We start from the raw sequence: 25,426 nt of genomic DNA on the forward strand, positions 1-25,426 counted from the left end.
ACAAACTGGGCAAACGGAGCCAAGCTCTGAGTTGATCATTCCCAGCAAACAAGCTGTAGATTTATGGTGGGCAGTGGATAATCCCAGCAAGCCTACACCATTAGTTCCACTAAAGTTCTGGCTGATTCTGATTGTAAGGCTGGAATCCAGATTGTTCAGCCTACAATACTCCCCGTGCCTCTTGCTGGCTTGAGCCTGCTGGATTTCTCTAGGTCCCTTTACTTCCTGCTGAGTTGAGCTTGTTTGAGGACTCTGTGAGCCAGTAGATGGAGTTAGCAGTTGCTGAGGTCTGAGCTCATTTGGCCCCTCTCCACGATGGCACCTGACAAATCTCCCCTCTCTTGGGGACGACTGTGTCTGAATAACTCTTCAGGCACTGCAGTCGGCTGCATCAAGTGCTCTCTGTATCACTGGTACATTTCTCTGTGGGGGCCTTGGGGTGCCTAGAAGTTACCCTGTGTCTACAGGCTTGAGCCTCTCCTTCCTCACAGGGAGTCAGGGCTCAGGGGGAAAGTGCCACAACCCACCTGTCTTCTTTGTTGAAGTCTCTGTTCTCCCCATGTGCCTCATTCTCCCTTCAGATCTTTGCTAGGTCCCAGGGACCCGCTTCCCTCCTTCTCTTGCTTGTGTTGCTATATTCCAGCATCTGGAAAGCAAATCTCAGAAAGGCTCTTTCTCTGCTTTTCACTATCTCGCCATTTTCCCAGAAGTCTTAAAATGAATTTATATATGTATACTTTTAACTAAATTATTTTCACATATTCTAATGTTATCCTGTTTAAAAATTTCTTACTTACTTGTAACTCACATTTTTATACACAATAATAGAAACTTTCAAAATCCAAAGTAGCAAATTATACTTGTGTTTAATAAAAAATACTCTTAGAACATGTAGTAAAATATGCAGTTGTCATATGTCACTAATTATGGTCAGTTTATATCACTAATATGGATCAGAGATTTTTTTAGAAGCAGATGATAGGTCTCAAGTTCATCACATTAAACTTAAGTAAACTATATTTGCTATATTAATGAAGATATTTCAAAACCTTGTTTTCTAGGCCAACCGTATCCTGATCCTGCTCTTCCATTGCAAAAGCAAGACAGATACTACTCTAATTCTGGTAGACTGTCAGGACCAGCAGAACTCAGAAGTTATAGTATGCTTCCTTTGGATAAACTGGGTGAGAAACTATGTGTGGTGAGTGTGTGTGTGTCTGCGCACGTGTGGGGGTGTATGCGTTTAAATGTGGCAGACTGAAGACTGGAAGCTGAATGAAAGCTACTACAATCTCTACCTCTCCTTGCTTTTAAAGTGAGATTTCTTTCCTGAAACTGCTTGTTTATGTTTCTTGTTATACTGTACACAGAAGTGGCATCTAAACATATGTTGGTGCTTGGTTTGAGCAACATGGTGATGGGTTCACTAAATATACCTACGGTGGAAAACTTTTAAAGTTTTCTAGCCCATTTCCATATAAGCTGTTTAGTAAGCAGGGAAATTAGGCAGGGATATGGATGGATAAGTGAATGTGCACAAGAAAGTTAATTTAGGTACACCTCTATTATGGTTAATCAGTTACTTTGTTTAAACATTTCTAATTAGACTTATTTAGCTAGCATTTACTGAGCAGTCTACTGTCACTGTGACTTAAACTACCTCATAGGTGTTCACTAAAGTTTGGAAAGATATTATTTAGTGTAGCTGTCAAAATTTGTTAATATGAGAAAAAATAATTTTTAAAAAGCAGAAAATTAAATGCATTGTTAAGAGATTTCCTTAGGAAAATCTATTTTTGGGGAACATTATCTATTTGAAATAGTTATTTTCAAATCCAGTATATTTTGAATAATAAGCAGAGATGCAGGCCCTACATTCTAGCTTTCTTTTGTTAGTTATAATTTTTTTTTTGTCTTTTTCCTTTTTACCAGTACCGGGTATCAAACTCACGACTGCCTTTTCGCAACACAGACACTTATACCGCTGAGCTAAATCCCCAGCTCCCTTGTTAGTTATAATTAAGATAATTATTTGGCTCTTAAAATTTTTCCTGCTTTGTAATTCAACTAGAACCAAAATAATATGCTAAATTTGAGTGGTTTTTTTTTTTGTTGTTGTTGTTTGCTTTTTGGTGCTGGAACTCAAGGGCCTGGTTCATGCTAGGCAAGTACTCTGCCACTCACTGAACTGTATCCCCAGCCCTAGCACGGAATTTTTAAGTGCTCATTAGGATATACTCACTCTGCATGACATGGCATAGGATGTAAATATGGGAAGCTTTAAGATTCTAACACATTAGAGAGACAGATAACTATGTAAGTTTGATTAATGACAGTCAGGTGGAATGTTCTATAGAGAGTATGCTGTGGTTGGAGACAGAGCTCCTGGCTTGGTGAAAGATCAGAAAATTCCACCAGGAAGATGGCATTTGAATTGCTTTTGAATGAACTTGGAAAATTTACTGAGCATGAGCACAACAAAAGGAATAGCACATGTCATTGATGAATAGCAGCTATAAAGTTGAGTTATTCATCAGTTGACATGATCATTAGCAGGATTTAGTAAGTTCATGTGTGCAGAGCTCATTTTGTGAGATGGAAAATTCTGTATAAATATGTTAGTTTTAGTCTGTCAGTATATATACCTGGGCTGTTATGTTTGTGTTAGCTTAGATTCTTATGTATTCATATATTGGTTTACATCAGGATAGAGGTGAATGTGAGAAATATGGCCAAAACATTGAGTAGCACTGATGGTCAGCAAACATTTGTTGAGTAAAAAAGAATTACCTCACTTAATGTTCATGGTGATCCTATGAAGTCAGTATTTTTATTGTCCTCATTTTATGAGTTAAAAACCACAGACTTCAAAAGATGTTCAAGATGTCAGAAGTATCAGAGACCAGATAGTGCACATCTGTGTGACTCCAGAGCTGTGGTCTTGACCACTGCACTTCACTGAAAAGAAAGGCGAGTAGAATCAGCCATCAATGTACTTTCTGTAGTCATGTGTCATTCAATGCGAGGCTGTAAGAAACATGTTACTGGGGTTTGGTCAAGGGGTGCTCCTTCTGTGCCAGCCCCCATGTGCTGCAACACAGACCTCGTTAAAATAGACACCCTTTGGTGTTCCTGCAAGCCTCCTTGTGATTTATTTCTTGAGTAGGATCCCAAAAGTCCTATAAATCTGCTTAGGATTTTTACTCTGAGTAGTGTGGAGAGAGTGAATAAACAGAGCTGTTAGTACTAAAGAGCTCCAACGACCAGCAGCCAACAAAAACTGACCACAGAGACCTAGCGCCCAGCAGAGGCAACCTGCAGTGTCCAGCACAAAATGAGAGTGAGCAGCAGAGGCTGTATGGACTGTTGGCAGCCAGTGTTACCTGATACCCATTAGGACCGCTAGGATACCGACATTAGGACCACTAGGGAGCTGCACTTTGCTGATTCACAATTTCCATCTGAATTGAGCTAAGGAACCTGAGGCTGACTGCCAACACTTGGATTTGCCTTTTCTGTGAAGCCCTGGGTTATTCTGTTACCTCCTGCACCCTTCAGTCTTGATGGGTACCATAGCACCACGCATCTAGTATTAGCTTCAGTTTTATTTTTATTTATTTTTTTATTTAAGGAGAAAAAGAAAAAAATACAGAAAAAGGGTACAAGTTATACAGAATTTCAAAAAAAAAATAGGAAATCACTAGTTAATAGATTACATATTGTCATCTTAGAAATAGTTGTTCAAGTTACAAAGTTAAAGCATATAAAGTGGACATTCAAACAGTGAGACTGCAAACATTTCTGTTCAATGATCCAACAAAAACTCAATAATGGTTATCTATCTTATACACTTTTTTTTTTTTAATTTTATTTAAGGAGAAAAGAGAAAAAAAGCAGTGAAAGGGTACAAGTTATACAGATTTACAGAAAAAAAATGAACAGTAGGAAATCACTAGTTAATGGATTACATATTGTCATCTTAGAAATAATTATTCAAGTCACAAAATTAAAGCTTGTAAAGTGGACATTCCATCAATGATACTGCAAACAGTTCTGTTCATTGATCCAATAAAACTCTGTGATATCATTTTCTATCTTATACACTTAAATATACATGCAGTTATATAGTTTGGAGCACTTTCTTTTCCTCTCTTTTGTACCATGACTATTACACATTTTGGGTTTCATTGCTCCCACGGTTCTTATTACTTTTTTGGAAGAGAGTAAAACCAAATGTGACATAACAGAACAGAATCGGTCAAGTCAAAAGGGTGGACATAATAGATAATGTAAAAACATAATACAAGGTGATCAACAATGGTTACTATAATGCCTCCTGCTATCTCTAATAGAATTGCCTATATCGCTAGTTATAATACAATTGAACAAAACAGTAAAGAATAAAACCGACAAAACCAAAACATTGGAGACATTGTAGGTCTTCAAAAGTAGATAAAAGTCAACAAGAATAGGCGTCATAATGAATCTCATTATCTTCACAGCTGATGCCTAAACTTTCGAACCTGATACTATCCAGCAAAACAGAATAGGGGAACATCAGTTAAAAACCAGATGGTGAGAGTAATACAGGGCTTTAAATCAAGGTAATAAAAAGTCAAAGTGGGTTACTATAATATATCCTGCTATTTTTTTCCTTTAATTAAAAGGATAAAGATAAAAAAGTAAATAATGGAGTGGAGATTGAGATAAAAGAGGGCATAACAACGAAACAGCGCAGATCAAAACATAACCATTTAAGCAGAATAGTGTTTCACCACCAGATAATCCTAACCTAAAAGTAGTTACCATATTGTCTTTCTTTGAAATCCTTGAGTACAACTTCATATACTGTAGCATTAAGTATATCAAAGCAATGTAAAACCATTCAAGAGAATGACAGCATTACAGAGTATTTAGAATCGACTAACAGGAAATGAATAATGGTTTCTGTATAATCTCCTTGTCTTTACAAGGTTTTTGCTTATAATATCGTACATAATAAAATCCAGTAAGATACAACCTATTTAGACCATTGGAGACACAAGGACAAAAGCTAGATGAGACTTCAAAACAACATGATACGAAATCAGTATTACCTATTAAGATGTCATTTTCTCCAAAATAGCTGTTCCTATCATCCAATCTTCTCTGCCTCATTTCTGTTGAGCTCTTTTTCTGTCAGTAGCTGTCAGTTTGTCTTCTTCATTTTGTTCTCTGCTCCATTCGTTGTGGCCTCTCTGCCATTATTTCTGGATTCTTTGTATTTTTCTTTTTTTAGAATATCCTGCAATACTCTCTGGAGAGTTGAATTGGTGGTTGCAAATTCCCCCAGTTCCTCTTTATCCTGGAAGCACCTTGTTTTTCCATCAATTTCCAGGGACAGTTGTGCAGGATATCTCAATCTTGGCTGGAGATTATTATCTTTCAAAACTTGAATTATTTCCCCCCACGCTCTTCGTGATTTGATGGTTTGTGAAGAGAAATCTGCTGTAATTCTGATGGGTGTTCCCTTGTAAGTGGTCTGTTTCTTGTCTCTTACAGCTTTTAATATTCTGTTCTTGTATTGAATTTCTGGAATTTTGATTATTATATGCCTGGGTGTTGCTCTGTTTGGGTTGTAGGTAGCTGGGGTCCTGTATGCCTCATACATCTGAGTATCTTTACCTTTTGCTAAATTAGGAAAATTCTCCTGGATTATTTCTGTGAGTAGCTTTTGTAGTTCACTTGTTTGTGTCCCTACTTCTTCTTTTATGTTCTTAATCCTTAAGTTATGGATCCTCTTATCATCTTCTTGTCTTTGTATTATTGCTGTTTGTTTCTTTGTTATTTTTAAGAAGTTTTTCATTTCATTCTCCCATATTACAAGTCTGCCCTCCAGTTCAGATAGTCTGTCCTTAGTTTCTTTCAAGCTGTTATGCCAGTCTTCTATGGACTTCTTGGTATCTTGGTAGTCCCTTTGAACCTGCTTCACGTATTCTATGCTTTCTCTGTTTTCTCCATCAAACAATTCTCCCCTTTTTTTTCTGCTCTTCCATTCCACCGCCTGTTTTTTCTTGGGTGGTACTTAGCATTTCTCTAACTATTCTGCATACTTCTAGCTTCAGGTCATTGATAACTTCATTCCTGAATTGGTCTATGAGGCTGTCTATATGGTGCTTAATGTATATTGGTGCGGTGTCTGCTATTGCCTGTTTCTCAGAATTGGGGGCCGAGGAGCCTTTCTTGTTGCTGCCTCTTCCCATGCTGCCTCTTCTTCTCTGTTCCTTATATATGCAAGCTTATATAAGAGGCCCAGCTTCTCTCCCAGTCAGCCACAGCCTGATCGAATTGCGCCAGTTAGGTGTTCCCGCTCACCGCTGCGCACCAGGGAGTTACGGACCAGGCAGCCTACGCATCTCCCGTCCCGGCCACCGTCAGGCTCTGGGATCTGGGTTGGGACAGCCTACCAGGTCCGCAGGCAGCGTCACGCAGGCCAGGCACTTTTCACCAATCTCGCCCGAGAGGGGGATGTGTGGCTGGAGTTGCCACCGTGCCCTGCTCCCGCAGGACTGCTCGGGCCCAGAAAGTCCTCTGCTGGAGTCAAACTGTGGTAGAGTGTCAGCTTCTCTCACTCACCTCACCACAAGTCAGTGCACGCCTCCCTGCCTTTCGCAGATTGCCGTTCTCAGAGCTTCTGGGAGTCTCCCTCCTTGCTGAGCCACTGTAGAGGCAGCCAGCCGCCGCACGGCGGGAAACCCAAATCGCGGCTTACAATGGCGTGGGGTCCAGCCTCCACACCGAGGCTTTTCTGTTCCTGTTTTAGCACCAGGAATGCATTCCAAGTTGGTTTCTCTCAGCCCAGTTCGTTCCTGAGTCAGCAGAGCATATCTCCACCTGCTTATGTCTCCTTAGTCCGCACCATTCCTGGCCTCTGAGCCGAGTCTTTCAGAGAGCCTCCGGTAGTTGTTGTTATCTGTCCGCCATGTTCTCCCGGAAGTCCCTCTATCTTATACACTTAAATATACATGCAGTTATATCCTTTAGAGCACTTTGTTTTCCTCTCTTTTTTACAATGACAATTACACATTTTGGGTTTTATTATTCCTACAGTTCTTACTACTTTTTTTTTTGAAGAGAATAAAACCAAATGTGACATAACAAAACAGAGTCAGTCAAATCAAAAGGATGGACATAGTGCATAATGTAAAAACAGAATACAAGGTGATCAGCAATGGTTACCATAATGCCTCTTGCTATTTTAAAAAGAATTGCCTATATCATCAGTTATAATAAAATTGAACAAAACAGTAAAGAACAAAACCAATAAAACCTAAACATTGGAGACATTACAAGACTTCAAAAGAAGATAATAGTCAAACCAGAATGGGCATTATAGTGAATCTTACTGTCTTCACAGTTGTTGCCTATACTCTCAAACTTGGTACTGTCAAGCAAAACAGAATAGAGTAAAATCAATCCAAACAAGATGGTGAGAGCAATACAGGGTTTCAAATCAAGTTAATAGGAAAAGTGGGTTACTATAATATATCCTGCTATTTTTAATTTATTTTTTCCTTAATTAAAAAAATAAAAAATAATTTAAAAAAAGGAGATTGAGATAAAAGAGGACATAACAACAAAATAGCACACAGGTCAGAACATAACCATTTAAGCAAAATAGTGTTTCACCACAAGATATCCCGACATAAAAGTAGTTACCACAGTGTGTCTTTCCTTGAAATCTTTGAGTATAACTTTGTATACTGTAGCATCAAACATATCAAGACAATGTAAAACCATTCAAGAGGATGACAGTATTATGGTATTGAGGACCAACTAACAGAAAATGAACAATGGTTTCTGTATTATCTCCTTATCTGTAAAAGTTTTTGTTTATATTATCACATATAATAAAATCCAATAAGATACAACATGTTAAGACTGATGGAGCCAGAAGAACAAAAGCTTGATGGGACCTCAAAACAAGATGATATTAAATCAGCACTAGCTATTATGATGTCTTGTTTTCTCCAAAATAGCTGTTCCTACCATCCAACCTTCTCTTCCTCATTTCCGTTGAGCTTTTTTTCTGTCATTAGTTGTCAGTTTGTCTTCTTCATTTTGCTTTCTGCTCCATTCATTGTGACCTCTCTGCCACTGTTTCTGGGATCTTGGTATTTTTCTCTTTTAGAATGTCCTGCAGTATTCTCTGTAGAGTTGAATTGGTGGTCACAAATTCCCCTAGTTCCTCTTTATCCTGGAAGCACCTTGTTTCTCCATTAATTTCTAGGGACAGTTGTGCAAGATATATCAATCTTGGCTGGAGGTTATTGTCTTTCAAAGCTTGAATTATTTCACCCCACGCTCTTCGTGATTTGATGGTTTATGCCGAGAAGTCTGCTGTAATTCTGATGGGTGTTCCCTTGTAAGTGATCTGTTTCTTGTCTCTGATGGCTTTTAATATTCTGTTCTTATATTGGATTTCTGGAATTTTGATTATTATATGCCTGAGTGTAGCTCTGTTTGGATTATAGGTGGCTGGGGTCCTGTATGCCTCATACATCTGAGTATCTTTACCTTTTGCTAAATTAGGGAAATTCTCCTGGATTATTTCTGTGAATAGCTTTTGCAGTTCATTTGTTTGTATCACTGCTTCTTCCTTTACATTCTTAATTCTTAGGTTATAGATCCTCTTATCATCTTCTAACCTTTGTATTGTTACTGCTTGTTTCCTTGTTATTTTCAAGAAGTTTTTCCTTTCATGAGCTCCCACATTACAAATCTGTCCTCCAGTTCAGATAATCTATCCTTAGTTTCTTTCAAGCTGATATGCCAGCTTTCAATAAAGTTTTTAGTTTCCTGGTAATCTCTTTGAACTTGCTTCACATATTCTATGTTTTCTCTATTTTCTCCATCAAAGAATTCTCCCCTTTTTTTCTGTTCTTCCATTCCACCATCTGTTTTTTCTTGGGAGGTGCTTAGCATTTCTTTAACTATTCTACTAATATCTTGCTTTACTTGGTTAAATACTTCACTTTTGAACTTGTCTGTAAGGTTCCAGAGATATCGCTTTATGTCTATTGGTGCCGTGCCTGATATTGCATGTTTTCTGCCCTCATTCTCCTTTGCATTTACCTTTCCTGGATCAATGTTGTCAGGATTGGGGACTGAGGACCCTTTCTTGTTGCTCCCTCTTCCCATACTTTTTGTTGCTTCCATACAAGCGTATATAAGAGGCCCAGTTTCTTTCTTTGTCAGTTACAGTTTGTTTGAATCACGCTGGCTAGGTGTTCCCTCCCACTGCAGTGTACTAGGGAGACACAGATCTGGGCAGCCTATGCTAGACCCGCCTTTCCAGGTCAGTCAACCTGCTGAAGGCTTCACTGCATTCGGGTACACCACCAGGCGCAGGGACCTGGTTTGGGCTAGCCTACTGGGTCTTAGTCTGCGGCGTCACCCAGGTCAAGTGCTCCCCACCAATCCCGCTCGAGAGGGGGAATATGTTACTGAAGTCCCTGCAGCATTCTGTTCCGGCTAGGCTAGTCTGCCGGGTCCCAGAATGTCCTCTGTTGGAACCTCCTAGACTATGGAAGGGTCGCCATTCCTCTCACTTACCGCAGGTCGATGCAGGACTCCCTTCCAGCTCTGCTCTCAATTCGGTTTGCTGATTCCCGCTCTCAGAGCTTTCACGTTTCTGTCCCTGCTGTGCCGATTCAGATACAGCAGCAGTGGCAGGAAATTCAAGCCGTAGTTTCCAGAGGCGCGGGTTCCAGCTTCGACACTGAGACTTTAGCTGTTACAGTCATAGCACCAGGATTGCATTTCCAGTTGTTTTCTCTCAGCTTAGTTTGTTCCTGGGTCGGCAGGGTATATCTCCCCCTGCTTAGGACTCCCCATACTGCACCATTCCTGGAATCTAAGCTGGCTATCTCAGAGAGCCTCCATAGCTGCTGTTATCTATCCGCCATGTTCTCCTGGAAGTCTAGCTTCAGTTTTAAAGTTTTTTTTTTTTTTTTATTTTATTTAAAGGAAAAAAACAAAACATTATAAGGGTACAAGTAATACAGAATTTAAAAAAAAAAAACCAGTAAGAAATCACTAATAGATTACATATTGTCCTCTTAGAAATAGTTGTTCAATTTACAGGATTAAAGCATACAATGTGGACATTCAAACAGTGAGACTGCAAACAGCTGTGTTCAGTAATCCAACAAAAACTTAATAATATGTTCATCCATCTTACACACCATTTTTTAAATTTTCAGTGGTTTTTTTTTTTTTTGGTTCAGGAAGTCAAACTCAGGCCCTCACACTTGCCAAGCAGGTACTGTGCCACTGCGCTTTGCCAGAAGATTAACTAGTGAAAAACTGAAAGGGAATGTGTATACTTTTGGGATGCATTTCTCAGTAGAATGTGTCATGTTGACTTACTTTCTTTACGTTAAGTATCGCCTCTTTTTTTGAGACTGTAGAAAAAGAAGAAATGTGTTATTGGATGAGTTCATTGTTCTGAAACTTCAGAGCATGTGATGATTAATGCAAACTAAAATGCCATAACAATGGTGGTGAACTTACGGCACACTTGCTGTAGCAGCCTCGTAGAACCCTATCTCAGCATGCCAACCAAGTCCCTGAGTCCAAGGTTTGACAAATTATTAGCATGCATACAAAGCAAAGATCACATTAATTGTGCAAAAGGGCACCAAGTGCAATCTCTCATCCCTCAGTCAAAAGCTGTTTGTAGCAATGAAAACTCTGTTACTGTGTTTTTCTTTTAAGGTAAATGATGTTAATATAGGAGTTGTGTTTTCTAAACTAAAACCTCAGCATTCAGGTTTAATTGCAGTGTTGGCACTTTGTAATAAATAAGTGGGTTTTGTGTTGCACTTTGGATACTAGATCTCTAAAGGGTTGGCTGTCGCTGTGCTATAGTGTCATTAGGCAGTATAATCTTGTGGGACCAGTGTCATATATGTGGTCTGTCACTGAGCTGAATATTGTTATGCAGTACGTGACTGTTACCTATTGGATGCTTCCAGGCATTGTGGTAGTTGCTGTTGTGTTGGTGATGAGTATGTGCCCAGTATTCCTATACCTTGAGGTCTAATGAAGGGGTGAGGGAAGTTACACTATGGAACACAGTAGTCACGTTGTGGCAGTGCCTAAGGCACTGACCCACGTGAAGTGGAAGTGGATTGAGTGTGAGGTAGTCAAGAAAAGCTTCTTAATATAAGTGGCATGTAGGGGCTTGGGATTTAGCTCAGCAGCTTACGTGCCTGCCTGGCTAGCGCAAGGTTATGAGTTGGATCATCAGTACCAACCCCGCCCCCCCGCCCAAACCAAACCAAACAAACAGAAGAAGTGGCATGTACACTGAGAATTAAATGAAGCTAGCTGGACTGAAAGGACAATGGCAGTGTTGTAGAACAGTGATGCCAAATCTTTTAGAGACTGAGAGCACCCAAAACCCACTTACTTATTGCAAAGCGCCAGCACTGCAGTTAAACCTGAATCCTGATGTAGTTTAGAAAACACAACTCATACATTAACAGAATGCTTGACAAATTATGGCTGTTCCCTGGAGTGTGCCAGGCAATAGTTAAGCAAGTGGCCTCTGAGGTAAGCATGGTTTCGATTTTGCGAGACCTTGCAAACTGTTCAGAAATATGTGCCTTATTCTCAGGATAATGAGTGTGTTAAAAGTGATTCTGTGATTGTGTTATGGAGCTTAGCGAACAATAAGATTGGAAGCAGGGTAACTTTTCAGGAGACTGTGACAGGAATCAATAAGAGTGATGGCAGGGGTTTAGTGGAGAGGCTAGATCAATGTGAATGGATGTGGAAGAAACAGAATTAGGATTTAGGATGGAAGCCATGTGGGAGGGAGGTACAGTAGAAGGAGCCTTGGCTGATACCCAGTTCCTGGCTGTGGTATTTGGGTGAGTGAAGGAAGGACCATTCATTGTTCTGAGACAAGGAGCGAGTTTGATAAGAAAAATTATAGGTTATACTTTGAATAAAATCAGCAGTACTAGCTGGGCGTGGTGGCACATGCCTGTAATCCCTGCACTGGGGAGGCCGAAGGAGGAGGATTCCCGTGCGTTTCAGACCAGCTGGACTATACAACTAAGTTCAAGGCCAGCCTGGACTACACAGTGAGACCCATCTCTAAAAAAAGGCACATAGGATGCAACTTTATGACTTCAGTTAGGTGGTCAAGATCTGCATTGCAGATATAGAAGTTACATCTAACTACATATATCTAATGAAAGCTATAGGAGGGATAGGATGGAAAAAGAAGTGTCCAAAGTGGCCCTTCAGAAATAGCACTACTTAAATAAAGATGGTCAGAAATAGTGGATTTCAAAGATACTACAAAGCAGTAGCTGTAGAGAAAGAAGGGACTTGTTATAGAAATAAGAGGCTGAGAACATTTCAAGAGGGAGGGAGGGTGTGGTCAGCAAAGTGGAATATACAATGCCCCCCTTTATTCATAGGAAATATGTGTCAGGATCCCCCAGTGAACCTTCTGTGTAGTATGTTTTTTCCTGTATCTCCTGCAGCATTGCCACATAGCACCAGAGTTAATCTGTCTTTTCATGTTGTCTTAGTCACTTGTTGCTGAGACAAAATACATGACACCCAAAGTTAAAGGGGGAAAGGTATTTAGCTCACAGTTTGTAGAGGTTCATAATCAGCTGGCTCCAAGGCAGAGTGCATGGCAGAGGGGTAACCGTTCATAGTGGTGGAAAACACCAAAAGCAACAAAAGCAGAAGGGGAGATGAACCTATTTCTGTCACTTTTGTGTTAGCCAGACTGCAGTGACTGACCCAGCAGTCATCTACCCTTAATTCCAACATTGCATATTCTAGATTCAGCCACCTGTGGAAAAGTCCTGTGACCACATAAGGCTTTGGGGGGACATCTGGACACAAACCATGACACGTATTTTGTACCCTTGTGTCTCCTTTGCATCGCTACTCTTGTACATTTGGACCATTGTTAAGTAAAATGATGGTACCTTTATGAACACAAGCACTGTCATGATATTGTGACAGTAGTCTAGCTGATAACTGAGATGCTGCTTACGGGCTCAGTAGGGTATGCAGTGAATGCACTGGCCAAAGGAATGACTCATGTCTCAGGCAGGGTAGAAATGAATGATGTGACATTTTATTATGCTACTTAAAAAGGTATGCTGTGTCAGACTTCTGAGTTGTTTTTTTGGAATTTTTCATTTAATATTTTTCATACCATAGTTGGCAGCAGGTAATTAAAACCTCAGAAAATGAGACTATTAAGTAAGGGTTGGCTTCTGTAATGTAAGATAAGGATTAATAGTATCTATTTTTAATTTAGCATACAAAGAAACTTTCTTAATTTCTGTAAAATAATTTCAGTGGAACACAGATATTGCAAATAGGTTACAGTAACAGGAGATCAAAAGTGGAGGAATTCTGAACGGTGTATACTCAATAGCTGTGGATTGTGAAGGAGACACGTAGCTAGAAAGAAATCCTCTTTCAGTTTTGAGTAGGGAAGACTTGGATGGAGCAGAAACAGAGGGAGGGAGCCGACAGAGAGGGAAGCTCCAGGAGAGGGATTCTGAGCACAGGGTCAGGGCTGTAGGTTGTCTGGAAGGATCCTGATAGCAGGGGGAAGATCACAGGAATATAGTTGTGAAACGTTTATGCTGGATTACAGATGTAAGCATTTGAGGAGAATAGAGGTTCCGATTGCTGAGGAGAAAGCTGGCTTAGAAGACACAGAAGGGAGGCCAGGCTGTGTGCCCCCGGAGTCGGAGTCGGGTGGTGGAACTGGGAACTGGAGTAGTGCCGGGCTGCATGAGCCAGTTTTCCCCCTCCTGTGAGTTTAGGTGGCCTTGATATAGATAAACAAAGTAAAAGCTGAGCTCTAGATTAAGCTTAGTATGTTGAGATGCACAACTGAAAAATGATCAACCAGGCAAAGATTAATAGCTGTTTCGAGTGACAGACTTGGAATTGTAGAGAAAGATGAAAAGAAAGGAGGCAACTCAGTTACACTGGTGGACTGGAAGCCTCAGTGATGTTGAAGGATAGATAATAGGAAAGAATGACAGAAAGAGAGGGCTGCGAGAGAAGAGGCAGTGGTTGTGGTCAGAGAAGTTTGCATTTATGCTTTCAGAGTCAGGAACTTTTATTTAGAAATTGGCTAAATTCAGATGACCAATCTGTGTTTCTTGGTGAATGAATAAGAAGGGAAAGAAGAAAAAGGAGAAGAAAGGAAGGGAAGGAGGAAGGAAGGAAGAAGGGTGGATGCTCCCTCCTACATGTTCTGTCACGATGCTGCTGCAGCAGATTGCCTAGGGGGCAGGAGCAGTCATAGTGATGACTTCAGCAGTGGCACACTGCTGAAGAACGCCCGTCCTCGGGGATTTCTGGGGACCTGAGCTGTTCCTGTGCCCCTAATGTAACACGCTGATGTTAAGCCAGTGCCTGCCAGCAGGTGGAGTGGGGAACATCAGTGTCCTTGATGGTCTGAAAGTAATCTAAGAATAAAATGCTAAGTCCTGTATTTTTCATTGTTTAACTTTTATGTCTAGATGGGCCAGTGTCTTCAGAAATGGAATCCAGTAGAAATGATACCAAAGATGATCCTGGTGTAAGTATAGAAGACAGAATTTGTCCATGTGTTAAAGAGCCTTTTGGTCACTTGGTTTAATAGAATAGAAATATAGCTAATAACTTGCTTTGTGATATGAATCTTTTTTTCAGTAAAATTCAGTTCATACCCAGCATTAAAGCTGTTTGCTATTTTTTAAAAATCTTTTTCCCTGAATTTTTAAACTGTGGAGATAAAGTACAACCTGTAGGCTTAGGGTTTAAATTAGTTTACTAGTAGAACAAGATGTTGAATTTTTACCATTTGGGTTTTTATTTGAAAAAAACAAAACAAAACCAAACGACAAACAAACGTGTTTTGTTCCATTTTTATGGCACTGAGGATTGAACCCAGGGCCCCTCATGTGGGAGGAAGCACTGTACCTCTGTTTACTACATTTAATTCGTTTTTACTGCATTTATGATATTGGTTTATCACTGAAAACAAGCATCTTGCCATCCGCTCCCCCCATGTGCTGGAGAAAAGAATGTGTGTTTTGCCGAGTATGGTAGCACACACCTGTAATCCCAGCACTCCAGGAGGCTGAGGCAGGACTAGAAGTTTGATCACAGCCTGAGTAATTTAGTGACCTAACAAGATCTTGTCTCAAAGTTTTAAAAAGTGTATGTTTTGAAATTTTTGAATTATAGTTGTATCTTAGCTTTAGCCAGAATATTACTTTGTTGGTAAAGGTCATTTTCTGTTGAGTTACTGTGGAAAACTGAATCTTGTTCTGTTAACTGAGGCTGCTATGGATTGCTTTCTATCTAGTTGTGTGTGGCTTTCTTCTATGTCTAAGATATTTAGGAAAATTACTGTGAGTTTTGTGGCTGTTTTAGTGACTGCCATATGTGGATTTGTTACAGAATTCAAATGTGCCGGGTTCTTCCCTCCCTGCTGAGAGCAGAGCAGCCGGCCCTGGCTTTGTTCCTCCGCCGTTTCCCCCGCGTCCCCCGTTTCTAATGTATCCAAGGAGCCAGATCATGAGGAGAGGACCACCTTTTCCTCCACCTCCTCCAGGAAGCATGTACGGAGCGCCTCGAGACTATTTTCCTCCAAGGGATTTCTCTGGCCCACTTCCTCCATTCCCAAGTAGGCCTTCTTTTTTAAAAATTTAATTTGTGTTTTACCCAGTAAATCAAAGATACTAATTTTACTGTCTATTCATATGGTAATACAACAGAAGAATAACTTTTCTGACATTCTGTGAATATACCATTACTTTTCCAAATGAAGGGCAACCAGCCGTCAGTGGAATACAGGAAGGCTTCCACTTGCTTTATCTGAATAACTGGCAACTGTGCCTTTCTCTCTCTCCCCCTCTGTGTGTGTGTGTGTGTGTGTGTGTGTGTGTGTGTGTTTGAGACAGAGTTTTACTATGCAGTTCAGGCTGGGCTTGAAAATATGTAGCCCAGGGTAGTCTTGAACTCACAGTGATCCTCCTGCTTCAGTCTCCTGAGTGCTGGGATTATAGGCATGTGCCACCATGATGGGCAACGTGGAACTATTTCTGTATTGTAGTAGTCTGGAAAATTATGGTTTTTTTGCAGTAATCTTATGTTAAGACTAAAATTATTTGTATCTCTCTGTTTTCTTTTTCTAGACTTGGGCACTGAATCTAGGGTCTTATATTAGCTCTTTAATGCTAAGTTGCATCCCCCGCCCATTTTTATTTTGAGTCAAGGTCTCATTAAGTTTGCCTAGGTTGGCCTCAAACTTGTGATCCTTCTGCTTTAGCCTCCTGAGTAGCTGAAATTACAGGCATGCGCCCCCATGGTCAGGCTTATTCAATAGAAACTTGTTATTTTTGGTAATTAGTTAATTATTTATATTTTTAGATTAAAATTGTGTACTGCATGGGTGTGGTAGTGCACACATATCATCCCAGCACTGCAGAGGCTGAGGCAGGAGGATTGCCATGAGTTTGAGGCCAGCTAGGCTACACAGTGAGTTCAAGGCCAGCCTGAATTACATAACGAGACCCTATCTCAAAAAAAAAAAAAAAAATTACTGGCTAATTTATTTTTAAGTCTTTTTCAGAAGTAGTTTCTGTGTAGTCTTACATACTTAAAACCTAAGATATATTTATCATGAGACTCTTTAATAGTCTTATATAAGAGAAAAGGAATAACTATTGTTTTACAGCCATACTGTGCCATTTAGAGCCATAAATTTCTGCAGAATAAATACATGGTTACCAAATAATAGAGAAAAGTCTATACTTTACCCTGTGTAGTCATTCTGTCATTTCTCTTCTGTTTTTAAAATTTGGGGAATTTTAAGATGATCTCAATATCACTGGAAATGTTTTAGTATAATGTTAAGTCAGAATCACTGGTCTGAATGTTAAATAGTAGAAATAATATTATTATATTATGTGAAAATGTTTTCAAAAGTGAAGCTGTATATCGATTGTGAAATAACTCCTGTTTTTTAAAGTGGTAAGACAAAAATTGTTTAAAATTATATTCCCATTAATCATACATAGTTGAAGAAGGAACATTTTTCTTCATGTAAAAATTTAAGTTTTAGATATGTATTATTCTGATGTCAGTTTTTGAATATAAGAGTAGATATTTATAAGCTAGTGATTTTAATTGGGCTGCAATTCAGATTCTTAAAAAGTTAAAAGTGTCTTTTGCCAATCTCTTTGCACAGTGAGAAGTGTGTATCCACCGCGGGGTTTTCCTCCTCCTCCTCTTCCCTCAAGCGCTGGATTTCCCCCCCAGCCCCCAGCCCCACCCCCGCCTTCTGAAAGTAGAAGTGAGCTTCCTTCAGGGCCCACCGCGCCCCTGCCTGCCAGCAAGCCGGCTGCTGACCATCCAGAGCCACAGCAAGAAACCTGAGGACATTTTTGATCTCTCTTCAAAAATAATTTTATCTCTTGTTTTCAGTTTAAGTAACTGCTGTTACTTAAGTGATTATACTTTTGCTCAAATTGAAGCTTCATGGAATTATAATTCTCAGGATAGTATTTTGTAAATAAAGATGATTTACATATGAATCTTATGAGTAAATTATTTGTTTTATTTTATTCTAAACAGTATAACTATTTTAATTTGATTATCTAGTCCACTATTACATACACAATAATAGGAGTTTTATATGTGCAATCTTTCAGTTGGGGATATTTTAAATTGCAAACAAAAGCTACCTTTATGCCAAGAAATGTGTTTACTAAGGTTGTAAACAAATGTGAAAGTAACTTTATGCCTAAATAAATAAATATTAATTGATTTAAAGTCTTGTTTGGCAAATAAAATTGGCTAGTTTTTCCATAAATATGGCTTCATAAATTAGTTTTTTCTCCTGTACTAATCTCTTTGGAGTTTCAAACTAAATCTTTTTGTGGGGCTCATTCTATTATCTTATGAAAAGTATGGTGTCTTCTTTGCAAATAGACATGAGTGACACAAAGGAACAATTTAGTATGCTTTAAGAAGTCAAAATTATGTTTTAAAGAAAACTAGGATAGTGCCTACAGTGAATTTCAGAATTTTGATTTTAGTTGGTTCACCAGTTTCCTGGTGAAACAGTTTTGTTTCATTTTCCCTCTTAATTTGTCAGGTATTTAATCTTGCAAAATTAATACGATTATAAAGGAAAGATATAAAACCTTATAGTATTCTGTTAACTAGTTGATTTAGTTTTCTTCAGTGCCAAAAAACAAATGTTCTTGAAAAAAGCAATGATGTTTTTGTAATTAGGACACATCATGGCAGCATTTCCTGAATGTTACTGGAACACCGGTCCTGTAAAGTATTTCCACTCTCCTGTTGCCATGTTGATCTTGGAGAAAAAGCCTAAAAAGAAAGGCTATCGAAATGCTTGGGTACAATCCTAAATGGCATGAGGGTACAGGGACATCATTACATCGATGTTTGCTGGGCTGTGAATGTTTGTGTCTCTCCAAAATCCATGTGCTGAAATCCTGGTGGTGTGAACAGATAGGCCCTTTTGGGAGAGGCTAGGGTGGCACCCTGTGAATGAGATTTTCACTTTATAAAAGGGGCCCAAGGGAGCCTGTTGACCCTTCTTGCTGTCTCTGAGTTAGAGAACTTGCCTTCTGTAACAGAAATGAACCTATCCAGAGCCTTTATCTTGGGCTTCCAGCCTCCAGAACCTTGGGCTATTTCTGTGATTTATATGCTATCTCATAACATTGTGGTTACCAGCCTTTGGACAAAGACTACTATGTTTATAAGCCAGATTTGGGGATTTTGTTTTTTTTACTTTCTGTAGGAGAGGGGAGACTTGTCATGGCTTGACACAGAAGGGGAGGACAGAATAACATCAAATAATAAAGATTGGGAACAAACTAAGAAAGCAGGATTGTAGTGGAGACGAGAACATGGGATAAAAACAGTGGAAGGCAGAAAGGCTTGATGTAGCTGATTAGCTTTGGGTTTACTTTGGGTCTATAGGATAAATGAAAAATGTATTTAGCTTTCAAATATATTTTTAAAGTAATATACCCAAATGAAAGCAATAGTATTTTTTTTTTTTTAGGCAGGGTCTTGCTATAGTTCAGGCTGGCCTTGAACTCACCGTGTAGCCCAGGGTATTGAATTTGCAGGGACCCTCCTGCCTCAACCTCCAGAGTGCTGGTATTACAGGTGTGTGTCATCACGCCCAGCTAGTATATTTATAAGTACAGTAAGAGTCTCCCACAGAATACCCAACACCTATAGTTTAAGGAGGAAAGGTTTATTTAGCTCATAGTTTGTAGAGGTTTCAATCCATAATTGGCTGGCTTCAAGGCATGGTGTCTCATGACAGAGGGGCAATAGTTCATGACAGTGGGAGAAAGCAGAAGTGACAGGGCAGACCTCTTGCTGTCCCTTATATGCAGGCTGTCCACCCTGGGGTGGGTGTAGCACACCCTTAATCCCAGCATTGGACTGTGAGTTTGTCACAAACGCCAGATTTAGTGGCCTCCAAAAGGCCTGCCCCCATGATCCTATGAGGCTTTGGCGGGGGACATGTGAACACAAACCGTAACACCCTGTTTGTCCCTTATCCCTAGCTACAGTGTCTCTTACTTGTTTTTAAATAATTTGAGACTTTAAAACATTTTCCCTTTTCTCATTATTCTAGAACTTTAGAAGGAACACATATCTAATTCCTGTTTCAAGATTTATCAGTTTGTAGATTGATTTCTTCATGAAAAACTGGGGTTTTGGTGCTCATTTAGATTTTATATTGATGACCTTGTAATTGAAAAGTATTTAAACCTCTCTTAATGCCTGTGTCCTTTGTCTCACTTTCCCTTTTTTCCAGTTTCAGCCAGGATCCTACTTTATGTTAGCTATACATTTGTATTTTCAAGTTTTCTAATTGCGTACAAGTATAACCTGTCTTTTGTAATTGTCCCGTGGTTGATCTGAAGTTTGATTCAGTAGGTAGCATATATGTCATTATGATCATTTAAACATTATTCCGTCATATCAAGTCATGCTCTTAAATTTGTATTTCCTTCTCTGTCAATCCAAGTAACAATTTCTGTGGGTCATTCAGAATGTTCTTGAACATCAGAGTCAAATGAGTAATTTTTTTCTTCTTTCTGTTCCCCTGTTTAGCAGTAATAAAATAATACCACAGTTTAGTTTGTTCTATCCCTGGCCAACTTGACCTGAGGGCGAATCTCTCCTAACTTTCCTAATGTGTTTTATTTTTTTCCTATACTATCATTGTCATGGTTTTAAATCTTTGCTGTTTCTTCTGTTGAGTTTTTTTTAACGGTTATAACTTTTGTCCTGGAAGTTCCTGTCCTCTTGCTGCATCTCGTACTAGTTGCTTCGTGGGCTTTAAACAAAGCTGGCCTTTGTAGTGATTTCTTGGAGTTGTTTTCCTGTCCCATCTGGCTCTTGTTTTGTTGTTACTTTGGTGTCTTTTATTTGGATGTTTATTGCTGGAATTCACTGTGAAGTAAATTAAGTTTTTCAGATCCATTTTATTTTAAGAATAAAAAGAAAATAAGTAAAAAAAAACTATAACAAAATTTCCAAACGTATCAACTAGGGGTAAATTTTTTTAGAAAGGATATGTAGAATGCAAAATTGATGAATCTGTTTTCTTAACTTTTAAAAAAAATTTATGTTAAAGAACAAGACAGAACAAAGCCAATTGAGACTGTGCAGTGAAATTGGTACAGAACTTCACAGCAGGATACCAGGATACCAGTAATGGGTACCATAGTATATCTCGTTATCTTCACAATAGTTGTCCAGTCAATTAGGTACAGCGAAATCAAGCCAAAGACAACATTATAAAACCAGTCAAAACAGAATATTGAATAGAGTAAAAACAATTAATTGTAATGAAACTTAAACAGTGAAAACAACACCGACCTGTTAGTGCAGGCCTTCTCTGACCAGCAGCTGCTGAGATGGAGGTGGACACTGAAGAGGGTGGTGGGGAGGACCACGAGAAGGATTAGAGGATCTGTGACTCAGGTGAGCCCCTGACAGCCTGAGGAAGCCCCTGGCGCAGGGGCAGTGTCCCTCACTGCCTGGGGATGGCTCTTCCCCAGCGCTACGGGTTATGCGGTGCCTGAGCAGCTGCCGGGAAGCTGAGCACCTACACCCAGGACGCCCTTCCTCATCCTCCACGCTCCTCAGCTCTCCGAGGAAGCGTGAGTGGTGCTGGTCCACGGCCTGTGTGTTGTTGGATTCCAAAGATCTACATCCTGAAGTTCAGGGAAATCCTTTTTGCCTTGGTTGTACTTTTTCTCATCTTTTTTCTGTAAATTTTTCTCACCTGTGTATTCCAGTGGTCTTGAAAACTTAATTTTCAGCAATCATATTTAATGTTTTTGAACATTTTTCTATACAGTGTTTTCCTATAGATTCTGTCCTTTTTGTATGGATTTGATTTTTTTCTATATAAATTAGCATCTTTTTTTACTTTGTTGTTGTTATTGTTGTTGTCTTTTTAAGACTGGTTTCACTGCTGACCTTGAACTTACTTTGTAGCCCCAGCTGGCTTCGAGCTCCCAGCTATCCTCCTGCCTCAGCCTCCCCAAGTGCTAGGATCACAGGTGTACGTCATTATGGATAATTTAAATTAGCACTTTTTTTTTTTTTTTTTTTTTTTTTTACTTTTGTCTTTCTGAGACAGGGTCTCTCTATGCAGTTCAGGCTGACCTTTAGTTCACTTTGTAGCCCAGGCTGGTCTTGAACTCGCAACACGATAATACCTCAGCCTCCTGAGTGGTGGAATTACAGGAGTGAGCCACCATGCCCCGATAAACTAGCACTTTCTAAAAGCCCCCTTCTAGGGGCTGGCGGTTTAGCTCAGTGGCATAAGCACCTGCCTTGCAAGCAGGCAGTCGTGAGTTCTGGTACCGATAAAAACGAAAAAGACAAAAAAAAAGCTACTGGTCCTACCGGAGCTTTGAAGTTTGATTGGTGAAACACAAACTCAAAAAAATAAATCTCAAACTCTTTACCAGAGAGAACAGGGAGTAGGGGGAGTCTGCTCTTAAAGAAGTGACTTTAGGTTCTTTTTTCATCAGTGTTGACAAAGGTCTAAAATATTGTATGGATAGAGTTTTAACACATGACAAGTGCTCAGTGAGTGGTAAAATTTACATTAGAATGAACACGATTATTGTTAACTTTATTTGGAAAAAGGAAATGTGTTTTTTCAAAAGACAAAATCTTCAGTGACTCTGGTTGGGAGGGACTGGGAAGTCTACGGATGCCCTACAGAGTGGATGCTGAGTGCCCTCCAGAAGCTCCTGTGTTGAAGGCTGGGTCTCCAGTACAGCAGTCCTCAGAGGTTGGGGTTTAAGGAGGTGAGTGCACCCTGAGGGCTCTTAATCCATTTATAGACTTAGAACTCGATGGCATCATTGAGGATGATGGGCATTTAGGTGGCCGGCCTAGCTGAGGAAGATGGTCATAGGGCTGTGCCTTTGGGGGCTGCATTTTGCCCCTGGCCCCTTCCTTTCTGACTGTTCTCTCCACTTCCTCGCTGTTTAGAGGTGAACATCTCTGCTGCATCACGTACTCTGCCATATGTTCACCTCCCCACGGGCACAGAAACTGTGGAGCTAGGTTACCATGGACTGACACTTCTGAAACTGTGAGCTCAGATAATTTTTTTTTAAAAATTTATGTTAATATTATATAGTATAAGATGAGTAGAAAGTATGAAGGAGGTTACAGGATATGGAAGACAGAATGAGAAGCCAATGAGAGCCATTTAAGGCTTTCCTTTAGGGTGCTTTTACTAATTGTTCTGCCACAGCAGAACAACTATAACACAGTGTATGCATGTTGGTTAACTAAGGCCCACAGTGCTCACCCCGAGAAGATCTGTCTAATCCCTAGACAGGCAGGTGAGAAAGAAGTTGTCCTTCCTATCAGGGTATGTGTGCACATGGGAATTGGGTTTGACAGAATCTGAGAGAAGATACAGTGGGTCAATGGATTACTGACCCCTGGGATTACAACTCTGCTCTAGTTCTCTGAATGTTAATATGAATGTGGATGCTCATTTTTGCATCTAATACTTCATGCTTTTTATAACAATCCTGTGAAGGAATAAAGGCAGATACTTTTATTTCCATCTTTATTAATAACCCGAGGAAGCTGGTTTGTTTTAATTTGGTTTTGAAATAAAAACTGGTTAAAGAGGTTGTACTTTAAAATCTTGAGTGTGAAGTGACTTTGCTTTATTTTTCAGTTCTGAGTTGTAAACATCTGGTTGTAGCAAAAAGGATTAAGAACATAAAATCAGGAGATTCTTTCTACTCTGGGCTCACTATATAGTTGCACCTAACTAAAACTTACTTTCTGGTTTTGCATTGCTTTTTATTTATAGAAGGCGGCTAACCCTTCAGTTTTAAACACTTCACCAGCTACATCTAACATGGTGTATCTGTTGACTATAATTATAATTTTGTATTTTTGTGTGATATTACTTATGATGGTGTCGTCATTAGTGTACACTTTATTATTTACCTTTACATGCCTTGTGCCGTAGTAAGTTCAGCCAGAAATTAGAAGTCTTCAGAAAATTTGGAAGGAAAGCATCATCATCACCATCAGCATCTTGAATGAGTACGGTTTGCAGTACGTAATGACTGCCTTCCCTGTGGGGTTTTGGTGTGTGTACATGACATATCTTTTTCCCCTCCCTCCACTTTTCATCTTTGCTCCCCTTTTGCAAAAGATTGATCTCCTTGTTTCCTATGAACTAACTTTTAGTTTGCTCTGAGTATTAATATAAAAGGAAAACATTATTAAGATTGTGGATCTAATTAAGAGTTGAGGAGTTGAAACAGCCCAAACAGTTTATATTTTGTTACTACTTCATTGAACAAAAGTATGTGACTAAGGTCATATTCTTTCAGAAGCTCCTGAAATTATCAGTCTTGCTTAGACAAAAAAGTGACTAATCAGTGGTAGGCTTTTTAAAGTGGCACAATGTTAATTATATGACTCTTTGGTTATAATCTAAAGCAAAAAGGTAAATAGTAAAAACTAAATATATTTGTTTCTTCATAAAGTGAAGAATTAGAGAAGTTGACTTCTAAATAATTTTTCAATATTGAAATTAGATATGAGTAACATTTTATGTTGTGAATTGATTGTTTTAAAATATTAAATATTTCTGATGCAAAGAAAACTTGAGGGCTGGGGGCAGGAGACACCTTGGATTCAATCCCAGCACCACTTCCACTCAAAACAACAAAACATAAACAAACTGGAAAGGAAGGACAATTAGAAAATGCTAGTACTGGGCTTTATAAATGACTTTTATGAAAACAGATGATTGACTAAATTTAGATCTTAATTATTCCATGAAACATAAGACAACTTACCTTTTCAATCTAGTAGTAAGCCAAGTACTTAGGAAAAGAATTTGCTTTTTAATCACATAAAGAACATTTAATAACAAAAATGTTTTCTACTAATTTTTATATTTTATTTTTGGTACTAGGAATTGAACTGATGACCATGTAGTTGCCAGGCAGGCACAGAGCTGCTAAGCTATATCCCTGGCAAGTTTTGTTATCTTAAATTCTATTTGTTATATATAATTAGAAGCAATAAGAATTGAATTAGATAAAAATGGAATATCACACAGATGTATACAAAAGATAGAAGTTTTGTTTCATACGTCATTTCTCCTGTGGATCTTGACAAGATTCCCAAATTAAAATGAATAAAAGAGTCAATGTTACCACTGTCTGTAACTCATACCACTAGAAACAGTACTGTAATGCCTTGCCCACTATTAATAATTTAGCGCCTTACCAAAAAGCAATTTTTTTTTTAGTACTGGGGATTGAACTCACAACCACGGACTTGCAAGGCAGGCGCTTATGCCACTGAGCTAAATTCCCAGTCCTGGCAGTTGTTTTAAAAGGGTGGGATTTAACTTTGGTCAATATTCAAAATTCTTGATAGTAAGATATACTCACCTATAATATCCATGGTCGTATGTTCCAGTAATGTTTTTTCCTTTGTGTAGTGTTTCTTTAAAGAGACAGTATGTCTTTCTTTTGCTGCTGTATTGTTGTAATTTCAAACCTTTTAGCCTATTTGCTCATCTTTTTCTGTCCTCTTTCCCTGATAGTCCCCTTAAAAATATTTTCCAGCTATAGCAATATTAACGCAGAAACCAAATGTTAACATTCCATTCATCTGACAAGTATGTATTGAGTCTCTGCTGCATGCTAGGCCTTTAGTGTAGGAAACAGTTGTGAACGAGACAGTCTGCTCCCTGTAAACTCCTATGTTCTAAATTAACAGTGGGCAGAGAGACTGTGATGAATAAAATGCAAACAAG

At 39.1% G+C, this 25,426-nt stretch overlaps 1 protein-coding gene across 7 annotated transcripts in view; it reads left to right on the forward strand.

Moving 5' to 3' along the window:
* The window catches only part of Mia2 (MIA SH3 domain ER export factor 2), a 112,629-nt gene extending 94,724 nt beyond the window's left edge, over positions 1-17,905 (forward strand). For 6 of the 7 annotated variants that reach the window (XM_063246883.1, XM_063246894.1, XM_013154660.3 and 3 more), the window contains 4 exons: positions 1,062-1,184; positions 14,565-14,623; positions 15,490-15,715; positions 17,282-17,905. In XM_063246883.1, coding sequence (XP_063102953.1) covers positions 1,062-1,184; positions 14,565-14,623; positions 15,490-15,715; positions 17,282-17,469 — 596 coding nt within the window. In that variant the 3' untranslated portion in view covers positions 17,470-17,905. The remainder of the gene's footprint in view (positions 1-1,061; positions 1,185-14,564; positions 14,624-15,489; positions 15,716-17,281) is intronic. The other variant, XM_063246877.1, reaches the window with a different exon arrangement.
* The last annotated feature ends 7,521 nt before the right edge of the window (positions 17,906-25,426 follow it).

This window comes from Cavia porcellus, unplaced genomic scaffold (genome assembly GCF_034190915.1).
Source record: "Cavia porcellus strain 051 isolate PalLab524CR breed Dunkin Hartley unplaced genomic scaffold, mCavPor4.1 scaffold_1, whole genome shotgun sequence".
NCBI lineage: Eukaryota > Metazoa > Chordata > Mammalia > Rodentia > Caviidae > Cavia > Cavia porcellus.